Source organism: Anopheles maculipalpis, chromosome 2RL (genome assembly GCF_943734695.1).
Source record: "Anopheles maculipalpis chromosome 2RL, idAnoMacuDA_375_x, whole genome shotgun sequence".
Taxonomy (NCBI): Eukaryota; Metazoa; Arthropoda; class Insecta; order Diptera; family Culicidae; genus Anopheles; species Anopheles maculipalpis.
The window spans coordinates 9410720-9424552 of record NC_064871.1 but is presented as its reverse complement, the minus strand read 5'-3'; the positions used below and the strand labels follow the sequence as shown (position 1 = coordinate 9424552).

The following is a 13833-nucleotide window of genomic DNA, read 5'->3' as shown; positions in this document are numbered from 1 at the left end:
TATTTTTATTTTTACACCGTCTTAAAGCCTGCAGCCCATCAGCCCTGAGACGAAGAAATGACGGAACGGTTGCTTCACTCATCTGCTAATGGTTTGAAATTTAGATTCGTTTTGCCCCTTGACAGTGGAAAGCTATTGAAGAAAATTGACGAGCTCTACCTTGGCTTTGTCATTCTTAGCGTCGGTTGAATGTGTTTTATGTTTTGTGGATGTAAAAGAAAACAATAACAAAGGAAACAGAATGATGGGCCAAACAGTGATATACGAATGGACGTGATGAAGGTCTGCTATTTTTATAACATCTCAAATGAAGCGAAAAAATAAAAAGAGCCCAAATATATGCAATCTGCAGCACAACACATGATTGTTGCGCACTTTGAAACTTATTTGTAAACTAGATGAAGCATTGGAGTCAAAAGTAACGTCAAAATAGAAGCTACTACTGGTTCTTAATAAAGCAAACTTAAAGAACGTGCAAATGACGTCATCAACCCCAACCAATATTTATGAAATGTGTCTGATGGCATATTTAAATAATCACCCACCAGAAACATGGAAACATTTTCTTCTTTCTCCGGCACTATATTACATCATAATCTGGTCGTTGACGAACCATAAAGATGTCGTGCGGTACGAATCCACTCACAGCACAACCTACCTTCCGAAAGCGAAGGTGTCGTGAAATGTGCTAGGGTTTAAATGAATGCCGCGCTGGTGAAATGTGCCTTTGAAGCGTGTTTCAAACAGATTTCTCCTCCCGAATCGTTTGATCCTTGCAGATTTGTACTGTGTCGTACAGCACTCGACCGTTCGGTTTAATCTTCTGCTTCGTGACTAATTGATTGCTTTTTAATATTGTGCTGGTGAATAAATAAAAGGTGCTTTGGGAGGAATGTCGGCAGTGTCGCTGCTGTGGACCGATTCTACGCTCTTCGTTTAAGATAGGTTCGCTTTGTGAGGTATTTGTATGACTGTTAAGGTCTTTCCTGGCCAGTGAGGTTAAGTTGTTCATTATTTATTTATCGTAAAAGATACGTAAAAATAAACTACTCAAGCAATAAAACAGTGCGAAATGAATTACTTAGCTTGTAGGTGTTGTTCTCCTGTTTGCTTACATTTGCGCGTTCGTTCCTTCAAGTGTGGTAAAAAGCGCAAAAGCGCCCAAAATTATGCATGCCACAATACAGCATTACTTTTATGGACTTTCTAACCGCTTAATAAGAGCCTTTTCCTTTCAAACGATTTGGAATTAATTTGTTTAAGTATCAAGAAAACAATTGTACCTGTGATGAGACTTGAAAGAGGAGATCACACACAATGGATTGTGTGATATGAAACAAAACAGCAATTGCAATTGTTGATACACATACTATTTATCACCCGACCCGACCCTACCCTCGGCCCGGTTTAAATATCAATTCATGTGCGGGGCTTCGTATTATCCGCCAATGTCTACCGATTGTCGGCGTACTTTCAAACGCTACGCCAACGGATGTATAATGAAGACGACAGTTTGACGCCACCACGAACCACGCTAGTTGTGCCGCTACCCAGGATCTCATCATCTGCCATGCAACAAACCGAAGCACTGGTATGCGACCACATGATGGTAACCGCCGCCGTACATGAACGAGCGCCGATCTGTACAAACATCATCTACGTTTAGACGGTACGCGTATGTCGTCGTTGTCTCCCGGGCAACCCAAACGGGCTGCGTTTCCCGGCCCGAAGCCACGTGCGGTCGATAGTCGCGACAGTCGCTGTCATTTTGACAGCACGCTTACTCCATTTCTTGCCCCAGTTTCTTGCCCCGCCGTGTTTGCCCCCCGCTCGCAAGCGCCTAGCTTTCGCCAAGCTTCCGTAACAACCGACCCCGTGTAGCAACGAACAATGTTTACGTAGTCCCTCAGCTTCACATGTGCACGAGCATCGCATCGGGCGCCTAAGGACGTCCAGCGCATTTCTTTCCATTTCGCCTTCTCTGGCTTTTCTGTGGGGACTGCCATGCGGACGAATGATGAGGCACTTGTGCTATCGCCAGGAGGGATGTCGTTTTTCTTACCCTGGCTGCAATTTTCCCCGGCTAGCCGTACCGTCCATGTGTGTACAACCCCCGAGGGAAGAAGTAACCGGAAATTTTATCAACACACAGACACACAGCACACTAGCCACAGGGGGTTTTCGCTAGAACGGCGTGTGAGGACATGAGCGACCATGTGCTGCTGCTGCTGTTGTGGCTTGGAACCGATGGTTTTGGTGGTTGGCGTTTCCTTTTTATTTTTTCCCACACACGATTTCGATGAAATTGCTGATGGACGTCGAGGTCTTGGCAGCGTTTGCGAAGGTTCTCCCCCCCCCCCCCCCCCACACATGGTGATTTGATTTCGACGAATCGCTACGGGTCGCATTTCGTTTCGTACGAAGGAAGGGATGTACGCGCGACGTCTTGATTCTGGTTGATGACAAATAATGAACGGTTTCGATGAAAGCCGTTTGTGTTTGGCTTATGACAGCTTCAGTGTGTGCTCTTTTCATTGCCCTTAGCTCGAATATGTGCTCAAAGGTTAGAAAAATAAATGACTTTATTCGTCCCTCGACAACTGTCTCGCTAAAAATTAGCTTAAATGGTAATTTATGTCGTTTTGAATTATTTGTTTTCAATTTTTATGTTTGCTCAAAAGTTGGTACTCTTGGCTCCAGGCTTAAGGAGGACTGAGGTGGGAATAATTCTTGGAATCTTGGCGTGAGCACATCAAGAACTCTTTCGCGAAAAAGTCCTTGCAATGATGATACGGTGAGGCTCATTCTACTTACAGTGATGGACAGTTGGTTATGTCTCTCTTTTATACCCGATTTTTAAACTGCTGCTTTCGATATTTCTATGAGGTTTCCACTTCACCAAAATTTGACATAATATTCTTCAGCATCTGAACTATCTTTAGCCATTTTTTTTTTCGTTCACAAGCTCTTAAATGATTGCTCAAAAATAAATTTAAAAAACCGGAAGAGGTTTAAAACTGTTGAGATCTCAAAAAAGCAAACTTTTTTATTATCAGAGCAAGCCAAAAATCAGAGCATAAAGAAGATCTGGAATTAGAAAGATTTTGTTGTTTAAAATATAAAATTTTTAAATGGTCTTATTTTATGATCTTATGTACTATGGCCATGTTTCATTAGAATGAAAAAAGAGATTTACGGCTTCACCATCTCATTTCTAGGTTATGTAGAACAGCAAGTGGTCTTAAACTATTGTGCACCTCTGTATACGTCTCGTTGATAGCTGTAGTCCTGACATGCCCAGACGAGGTACGAGGCATCTTAAACTGTTTTGGAAGATAAAGTATTTTCAAATAAAAGACATCCAGAACGATCAGGACACTGCTACATCGAAGCCCTCCGAACAACAACAATTCTGGAGGCTGCCATCTTCGATTACTCGTCAAAACCATAACTCTGTTAAGACAAGAGGATCACAGTAGGCTTTTACTATATTTTCTTCACATAAAACTATCAAACTTAGTGACATGGAAATTCCAAAAGGAAATAAAAAAAAACTTAGCCCTTTAGTTACCAAGAACGAATAACCGAAAGCGGTAACTGTCGTCCAGTTTCGGTTTTCCAGGTTTGAGACCAGCCATTTTGAACGGTTCACAATCACTAAATCCTTGCAATGAACAACCTGCCATTGTCGAACGATGAGCGTCACTATCGGAATCACCTTTGGCGTGAGAAAATGCAGCAACAACAGCAGCAGCAACGGTACATCCCTTCACGAGAGGTCCCAGATGAGCGCGTCTGTACCGTAAGCGATGATACCACTCGTTTCCACCAACGGCCAACGACGGCCAACAGTCCCGAACATCCCAGACCCAGTCAAGGTCGAGGTCGGCCCCGTCGAGAACATCCCGCCTTTCGGATATCCCATCCCGTCGGTGATGGCGTCGAAACCGATGGCGACATCGACGATACGCTGTCAGAGTTTGCTGTCGGTTGTTACACGCCACGCCGTACCCGAGCATCAACGATGCGTCCATCGACGTGGAAAAAATTGAACCAATGGCTTGACGCACACCAGCAAGAGCTGCAGAACGAGGGAATGGGAAAGGGGCGAAGCATGAGCGAGCTACGTTCTTTTGCTGAGTACAACTCAGAGGAAGAGGAAGGGGAGCACGAACAATCGAAGGGCGATACACCGGAGCAGGAAAAACAAAACGATTTAACACACGAATCGGAGCATATTCACAAAGAACCAAGGACGGATGGTCAGCCGATGGTGGCGACAGAGGTGAAAGAAGAAGACGCATCGCCCAAAAATAGATCCATCGGTATTGGATACCAGTTTCTGAAGAATCTTATGATGTTGTTGCTGTATAGCATCGAAACAGTAGCACCAGTAACGTACCCATTCGTACTATGGCTCAAGGATCATATGAGGAGTGCCATCCTGTACCTTTGGGAGCGTTTCTTTCAACCGTTCTCACTGTCTGGTTTTCGAGCACGAGAAAATTCCTTTTCAATGCTCATCATGCTATTGATGGTTCCTGTGATCGCTCTGCTGGGCATTGCGTACTGTATCCTTTGCATACTTTATTGGATGCATCGTTTGTTCCTGATCGAACCCTGAAGATCACAAAATCTGCGTTGTATGTTGCAGTGAGCGCTTGACTAACATTTGTGACAGACTTTTATCTTGTTTTTTTTCTTCTTCTCGTTTTAGTGAAGTGAAGGAAGATTCCCAAACAGCTGGAGTCTTGTACGTCAGTAAGAATGCCTTCATTTTTTAGTAATAATCAAAATAAATTCTTACTCTTCGTGGATGGGTGAACAAGCTAACAGTGATGTCGTTAGATAAATGGGAAGGTTGCCTACTGCCGTTTGCTTTCAACAAGATCTCGCATTGCAGACACTCCATTCGACATTGGACATTAGAAGCCCGAGTCAAGGTACATGTATGTATGTTTTCCTTTCTTCTACCAATGTCTCCAATCTACCACACACGCACACATATTTTGCCTATCCAATATATGCAAGTGCTTTCCCACCGTTCGGTAAGCTCTGCTCAGAAGGAAGAAAAAATGGATCTGTCACTCTTGTTGGTTGAAGGCAAACATGGCTTCTATCGAATCCAGTGTGGGAGCGCTCGAAATGCTCGAAGCTGCTACTGAAGTTATGTATTTGCCAAGACACCATAACACGTCCGCTCGCTTGGGCCTATTCAAACCCGCACGGCTACGGCCGCTTCCCTGGGCTATGGAGTGCAAATCCACTCTGTCATCTTGAGCGAAAATCCCACCGCATCGGCCCGGTATCAAGCACCACTCGCCACTTGGTTTGTTTGCGCAACAGAATACGATACACGACGCTGGTGTTTGATAGTGGCCACCATCCGAACGGTAACATTGAATTGAAGTTCAAGAAGCTCATATAATCCTGTGTAAACCATTTCGATCTTCCCGGTTTTTCTTTCCTACCGTTTTGTACGCAATCGTTGGCGACTGTTGCTTTGCATTTACTTGTTCGCATTTAACCTTCAACCCTGCGCTTGCTTCGGTACGCTTTTATTGATTCTAAACGGAGCGAAGGAAACGTACCCGGGCTGTGTTTTGACGATTCATTGCTAAACCATTTCTGACCTTTCATAATGTGTTTATTTTTGTATCAATGGGTAGAGGGCCCACCAGCCTTTTCTGGCTGTTTGTTTGGTGAAAAATCCTCTTTCGGTGCTACCCTTTGATGGAATTTTTTAGGGGGCGGTTTAAAGGGATCTAATGGATGGCACAATAAAGGGATGGGTAACATATGGTTTTGGAGGCTTTTAAAAATACTCGCCAGTACGTTATTGATTTGGTGAAGAAAGGATGAAATTTGTGGTTGAAATAAAGGTCGTTATAAGCGATGGTTGTTTCATACTACTTTGTCCTAAATATATAATATATAATATTTCTTCTCTACACAATCGATGGGTGATTCTTTTTGTATAAAGGCTATGAATCTCTGAGGCTCTTAATTCACCTCATAATGATTGAGATTCCCTAAATAAACACAACAATGTTTCAAAGTTCTAAAAATATTTTTTGCATACTTTTAGGCGTCATCAATCCATAACGCCTTACTCTGTAACTAAGGATGTAAAAGTGGATTCAATTTACAGTTTCAAAACAAGGTTTTTGCACACTCATACCACAAGAAAAGCTTTTCATTACACCTTGTCAACGATCAACACCAATCCGTCGCACATTTCGTTTAGCTCTCGAAGTTATTTTCTTTAATTTACTACCTTACATCAAGTCCAGTCCAGCACTCAATCCAACGCTAACGCTCGTTACGAATCCAACTGCAATGCAATGCCGGAAGTGAAGTGTAGAAAAAAGTGTCAACAACAGAAGCATAAACTGGGCCAACCAATCACGAACCATCCATTTCCATAATCGTTCGCTAAAAAACCAATCAAAACTTCAATCCTTTCGCGCACGGAAAGCAAATGCAGATTGCCTTATAATCCACGCCACGATCACTCGATCCTTTCCCGCTACATCCCGCTACATGTAGCGGCGGTCCGAATACCAACCAGCCCATCCTTGTGTGTATGTGTGTGACTCAGCACAGCAGTGGTAAATATTTCTCGCCAATCATGCCAAACGTCGGTTGGAGGGGAAAAAAAAACTTTGCCTCCGAATCACAATCGGCAGTAAGTTTTCCGTGGCAAACAGAATAAAACGGCTAGTTTGTTATTCGCTTCAACGTTCTGTATCTGCCTGCGTTCGATTTTTCTTTGGTGGAGTTTTTTTTTATTGTTTCCCCGCTTACAAACTAGCTTCCACCACAAACAAATAAACAGTGTTTCTGTGTTTGTGTGTGTGTGTGTGTGAGTCGCGAGAAGAAGGACGGAAAGGACGTGTTGTTATGTTGGGTAAATGCATACATAAAAGCGACTACGCCTTCAGCTGCTTGCAACTCGCATCACAAGGGAAATTGGTCTGCAGACAGGGTGTTGGCATGTTTTACTACCCTCGGTTTCGTTTGCCAGTGTGTGTGTGTGTGGGTTTGCGTGCTTCAGACGCAAACAGTCCCAAACTTCGCACACACGCACCGCACCGCAAAAAACTATCGCGTCAACTACTGGGCGCCTCCATCGAGTTTCGCTATTGGTTGGTTGGGAAAGTTGTTGAGGCGTGTTGGGAAGTTTGGTTATGTGTTCAGCTGCACATCTTAACTTGGACAATGTATTTTTTCGATTTTTATGACAGGTTAAGGTGTGTGTGTCGGGAGGGAGAGAAAAGCAGTAGGAAAAGGTTTAGTGGGAGTTATGTTTTTTTCCATCAATCCACAGCTCATTAATAGCTCAGTAGCGTCTTACAGCGTGGAAAAAAATATTGTTATGGTGTTTTGAAAAAAAGACCCCTTAACTCAAGCATTTGCTATACGATGCGTTTAATGTGAACAATTTGCTTCTTGTAAACAAGTTTATGTACAATGAAACGCCATATATATGGCATTTGATTGATGGACAATATTAGTAAAATATATCTTATTACTCTTGCTCAATCAAGCGCAAGCCACACGATCATTAAATAAATTCCCATCCACCGATTGACAAAACCCACCTCCCACAGTTCGAGTGTCTGCTGTAAGGATTGTTATTTAATTGACGTGTTGCGATTATTTACATTACATGCATCGGCATGAAAATTTCTAATTTCCCCGTCAACCAATAATTATCCCTGCTGTTGAAGGACGGAAAGCAAACCAACAAGACTAATAAACCATTTCCACGCCCCACACATGAAGTACGGGATGGCTAATTAGTTTTCACCCTCAGGGCGAGATGGATGGTGCGGTAGCTAATGTTGAATAATATTTCTAATACAGCAAAATTTAAATTATCTTGCTAGAAGGTTGAAGATGGGATGGAATTTCTCCGAACTCCCGCTTCAGGAAACATGCATCCGGTTTTGATCAAATATTTATAAAGCTAAAGGAATTGGAACGATTGCAGATGCCCCTTAATGCTTCCGCGTGCATGGCGTGCAGATATTTATCCCAATCATTAAGACTTTAAATTATGTCTGCGTGCAAGCAGATGGAGGGCAGACATTCGGATCTGATTTTTAAAATAGTTTCTGCTGAAATTCTTCGAGTGTTTGGATTCAACTGCTAAAGAAGTAAAAGAATTTGAGTCTAAGTTGCGGTAGCATCAAATTCTAATTCTGTAAAGGGATTTTCCCATAGAAAATTCTTTACATCAGAATCAATCCTTTTCAAGGTTTGACAAAATGCTCGACCAACACACGCAACCCCATCTTTTACATCCAATTGAACAATCGATTTTTTATCCCCAACTAGCGGACCTGTTTCATCTTTAAGCCTTCGCAGCAATATTCCATCCATCATGTGTGTTGGGAATCGTAGTCAAGCAGCATTACTGAGCAGACGTAAAGTTGCGTTGTTCAGCCTTTTGATTTGGAGTGGGCGTATCACCATTTTTTTCTTCTGGTGTGGAGATTAAGGAAGAACAGATTTAGAAAGGTTCCATTTTCTCAAGATAGAAACGGTTCCTAACCATAACCACACAATGTAACAACCATCCCGAAACGGTTCGATGGAATTAATGTCGCTGCCAAGCATCGGGCGGACCACAACCAAAAGGAAAACTCCATAAAAGGGACAGGTCAATTTGAAGTCAAATCAAAACCGCTTTTCATCTTACGTTCGTTTGATTCCGAAAGGGACGGCTTGAGGACGGTTTCTGGGATGGAAAATCGCCCTAAGCTTCTCCTCTGCTTGGGCGTTGGTGCAAAGAGCAAATTCCAACCATTTTGAAACGAGGCCCCACCCCTATCCGACAACATTAATTCAACTCCATTGCTTACCATGGCGGAACCTCCGCCTGGTCGTCACGTTCATCTGGCATCGTGTTAATTTTGAGTAAAGCAACCATTCAATTATCAACGACACTAACACTTTCATCCGTAGACCTGGAGCCTGGGCACGGCCAACGGCCAAGGTTTACATGGTGACACACATGAATAGCGACGCATCGTCCGGTATCGGTGTAATTATTTCCGATTATCTTCCGACCTTTCCGACCCGGCCTTCGGGGATGTAGTGTGCTTTTTTTTTGTCATGCCAATACTAACCATGATCGGATGGTCCGAACACAGCGACTAAAGTGACAGCAGGCGGCAACACCATTTGCGCTCCGGTTCCGACCAGAGCGGTGTCCTTTTGATTGGGTAAACGACTATAATCCGTTGGATGAGCGGTTCAAACGAGCGACATCCGGAGAACACCGGGTGAAACGAGAGGAGCGGGGAAAATTGCAAATGTATGTTCAACAATGAGCACTTTCCAGCACTCGGTGTGGCTTTGACCATGGTTGATTCCCAGCGTGACACTTCACCTTGATGTCACACGCACACACGACGCATTCTGCACGTCATACCGAACCGAAAGGAAAGTGTGAAATCATGTCGGGATGTGCATCGGGCGTAGTAGTGGGACGAAGGATGTATTGTACCAAGGAATTTGCTACACTTCGCTGCACCGAGATCCAGTCACCACTGGACGGTACACACATACACACACAGTGAACCAGTCCCTTAGCTTGTTTTACCATCCGCAAGCGATAAATGCATACGGTGCAGTGAACTTCTTCCCAGCTGCATCCGGTCGGTTTGTGGCGCCAAGATTTATTGCACCCGTTGTACGTCTAAAGTTTCTTTCGACCGAGCCTGTCAAGCAATAGCTCGAATGCAATTTTCTTTCCAAACCCCCTCTTCACGTCCCTATCGCGTCTTGTACGCCACTGTCATCGTGCATAACTGAATATGTGATGAGAGAGACGCGCCAGACGAAGGCGAACCCAAATGGGACGGTTGTTGCGAGTTGCGGATCAATTCCGTTTGATTTATTGAAAATGTAACCCACAAATAGGCACTAACCGTTATCGTTCCAGCTTTTCCCCTTTTTTCCTGAATGCAAAGGAAAAATGGGGGAAAAAACATTAGTCGATTGAACTGGCGGAAGTAAATGCCGGTTTAAAAGTGGTTCGGAAAATCGTTGGGTGTTGTGTGGTGGGTGGAATTGAGGTTACTTCCACTTCACAGCGTTTTATTGGAGGGAAAATGAAATCGGATCGAACTGTCAGCAAATGGTTGTGAGTGTTTGTATGTGTGGCTATGAATGACGGCGGACGCGGCGTAGAGACATTGTTCAATTATTTACCAAGTTCAACGAACGATGGTGTGAAGGTGTTATTTTAGAGTGGAAGTGTTTTAGCATGAGAAAAAATATTGGATAACGAGGAGTAGGAAAAGAGCAGGAGAAGCTTTGTTTAACTAAAATTGCATACTTTCAGGCGTGGTGAGCTAATGCAATGAAGTATAATGAAGTAATGAAGTGGAGTTCCCTGACATCAATTATTTGCTGTTTTCAGTTTTAGTATTTGCATACTAAAACGTTTTACATTTTTTTTTAGTTTGCATTTCACAACCTAATGCAATCCACCTTGAACACTCTTTAAATAAAAATTATGATATCCTTCGAATTTATTCGCCTAAATGCATGCACTTTGTATTGCACAATGATTTATTTTGGTGCTATTCGGCTATTAGAATAGCAAAACACGTTAGCATAATAGGCCAACAATCACAAACAAAAAGGTAATACGTTTTATGCCCCCTTTTTTATAGTATTCATGGAGCGATAAACGTAAAAAAGACCATCAATACAAATACCATAACTTTCCCAAATGATTATTTCCTTACATTTAAATCTTCGTCCCGATGGGAAGATTTTCTCCCGGACAGAGGAAACACTTCTTGACAACAAACAATACCTCCATGAAATTGCCCTGTTTGAAAAACATATGGAATTCGAACCACTTTCTCTTTGCCCTTTCACTCCAATACTCACGCGGAACCGTTTAATGGCCAACTTTAATGTAAACTAATCATTGGTTTAGTTTAAAAAAAGAGGGGGAACGCAACGCGGTAACTGACAGCATCCGAAACACTGCCAGACAATGTGTGTGTGCGGTATGGCGGGTGGGAAATTTATTGTACATCGAGTGAAAAATCTTTCCACCATCGGCTCACTTTACCAAGCTGTCTGCCAACCATCATTCAACGTCTCACATGTCTGGGCTGTGGGAAACTCGGAAAGGAAACAAAAAAGACTGGAAGGAAGACAATCATTCTTATGTCGAACTTGGTAATTTGTACAATGTTTTTCGTCTCTCCTATTCTAGCTGATTGCCTCCAAGTGGCACTGCTGTCGCCAGTTGTCCTTGAAAGTCGCAAACAGTTAACCACGACATTTGCCCAACGAGGGAACGGAGCAGGGATCGGATGATGTAAATTAATCAACGGCTCATTAGTATTTAAAACATCCCCCGGGGGTGGAATTTATCATCAGCAACACCAGATGGTTACAGATGGGATTTGTGGGAGTGTTTGTACAACCAATCTTTGGATGCTTCAAAGGGTTTTTGTAGCCTATGAGATGCGTTTATTTTATTTGAAAAACTAATCCTCAAATGAAATACATGCAATAATAGCAAAAAACTTAATGAAATGTTGCTATCTGTCCCTTCTAAGGCATCAATTCTATGAGCCGCTTTCCGTACAGGATACCTTTCAGGCGTATCTCATCTGACCAGTAATTGTATTTCATTAATACCAAGTCAAATGTCTGCTAATTATTTTTTCTTCCCCTGTAATACTTTCCCAGCCCAAAATTGTACCAACAAAGCGACACATAATCACGTATCCATCCCATTTCGCACCATTTCTACACTCAGCTAGAACTATGATAAATGGCCATCTAGCAAGTACGTGAGCAAATTTGCAAAGGCTAAAAAAATAACAAAAATCAGGATACGTTGCAATCAACAGCACACCAAAGAAAACGCAAGACAAGAACATCCGCAAAACCGTGAGCAGCGCAGAATGGAGAAAATGAAATCGAACAAACTGCCCTGTCAGCCGACTGGTACCGCTCTTGAGCTGAGGAAATCGAGCACAAACAAAATGCCCGAACCTGGGCGTACCTCACCGCAGCAGGTGGACGCGGCACGGTACGGATTACGGTGTTTATCTTGCGTATCCTTTCGCTTCTGCGGCGAACGTTCGCACTACGTACTTTCAAACGCTTGCCCCGTTTAGCTCATCAATCTCTAGCACGAGTGGTATTGAATCTGCGTGGCTTATGCTTCCGTCGGTTGTGTCTTGCTTTGCCCCTGAACCGTTCGTCTGTCGGATACCAGACCCGAAAGGTTAATTCTATTCCGACGATGCTGGATCATACGGTGACGTGCTTGGAAATATGATTGGATCGGGGGTCCTGGTGGGTGACAAACCGGTGGCAAACAACATCACAGGTAGCTCTCTCACTCGCTCTCTCTCTTTGTTAGGCCACGACATTACGGTGTGCATTACAATGGTACCAACAGCCATTAAGGCCACCAACGAACCAAACCGATCACACCTAAAACCGTGCACTTGGTGATAAGAAGTTGCAATAAATTATGCGAGCTTACGTATGGCAGGTGAAACCCGGGGACACATTACGAGCGCGTCCGTATGGTAAAAGGCGGTACTGCTGTTGGTTGTTGAATTGTAATCGAACCATGTTCACCCCATATGCTATATGCTAATGTGCTGTAAATAATGGCCTGACAAAAAATGAAACCAAAAGATATACAAACTCGCCAGTATGGAAAGTGGGGTTGTGAGTTCCGTTTGTTTTGGTTTGTAGGGCCGAGGGATTGTGAAATCACATGTTCGTAAAGGTCATGCTTGTAAGGGGAAAGTTGCAAACGATTGACTGGAAAGACTTCCGAGGACTGTCAAAATTTAAATTTCCTCCCTTGTTCATAAATTTTCTGACTCTCTGAAGGTTCTTTTTGCACTGTAACACCTGCAACAGTACATAGCTCTTCGCAATCTCTATCCGAAATCAAGTTATGTGTTGCACAATTGGCATGGCCTCCTTTTTTCTCTGTGACGTATAGCCGAAAGGTAACTCCAGTTAATACAGTTTTCTTCACAACACATATTCGTCTGGTAAAAGACTCGAGAAGAACCTGTCAACATTTGTTCCACACTATGCGAAAAACGCCTAAATGTATGCAAAGCGAAGATAATTTCGTCAAGGATGCACAGGGTAATTGGAGTCAAAAATGGTTGGATTAATTAGTAGAAAATATATTATCTCTCCCCCTCACGAGCTCTAGTTTTCATCACAGGATGTTACTACTTATCATCGGCGGTTAAATAATCCGGCCAATTGTTGAATAATAAATAATCAATAATAATTTGTCTTGGGCATGGCGCGAAAGTCACTTGCTTAAATGCCCCGTTTAGGAGCCACTTTAAGCAATAGTCCACAAAGTGTGTACAGAACAATTTTTGAATTGAGATCTCAATGTGCTGCGTACAACATGTTCTAAGAGAAGCCTTCTCGAATATATTACTATTCGGTCTACGGCGATTGATCTGCAGTTTCTTCTTCTGCAAGAAGAACTGTCTACACTGAAATCAATTCTTGAAAAAAACATTTCCTCAGTTGACAGTATTGAAAAAGAGCATGAATATTCAGTATCTTAATTGTACACCGACCATCGGTTCTATTGGAAAGCTTCCTCTTCTCGTGCGTCTCGAATCATTCTTGGCACAGAAAAGAATTTTCCCACATGCCCACACAATCGATCTATCTCGGCCCACGAATCTACCATAAATTGGAAAAGCGGTCCACTATCCTTCCTCTACCTATTCTAGCTGTTTTGAAGCTCTCTGGGGCATCCTTTGTCCGGGCATTTTCCCTTCCCATCAA

General features: G+C 43.0%; 2 protein-coding genes across 2 annotated transcripts in view; both read left to right on the top strand.

Annotated features, from left to right (window-relative positions):
* The window catches only part of LOC126557240 (nicastrin), a 380964-nt gene that overhangs the window by 294183 nt on the left and 72948 nt on the right, over positions 1–13833 (top strand). The gene's annotated exons all lie outside the window — the stretch shown is intronic.
* Positions 3671–4624, top strand: LOC126558586 (uncharacterized). Its single transcript, XM_050214623.1, has one exon. It carries the CDS (start codon positions 3671–3673, stop codon positions 4622–4624), a length of 954 nt encoding a protein of 317 aa, XP_050070580.1.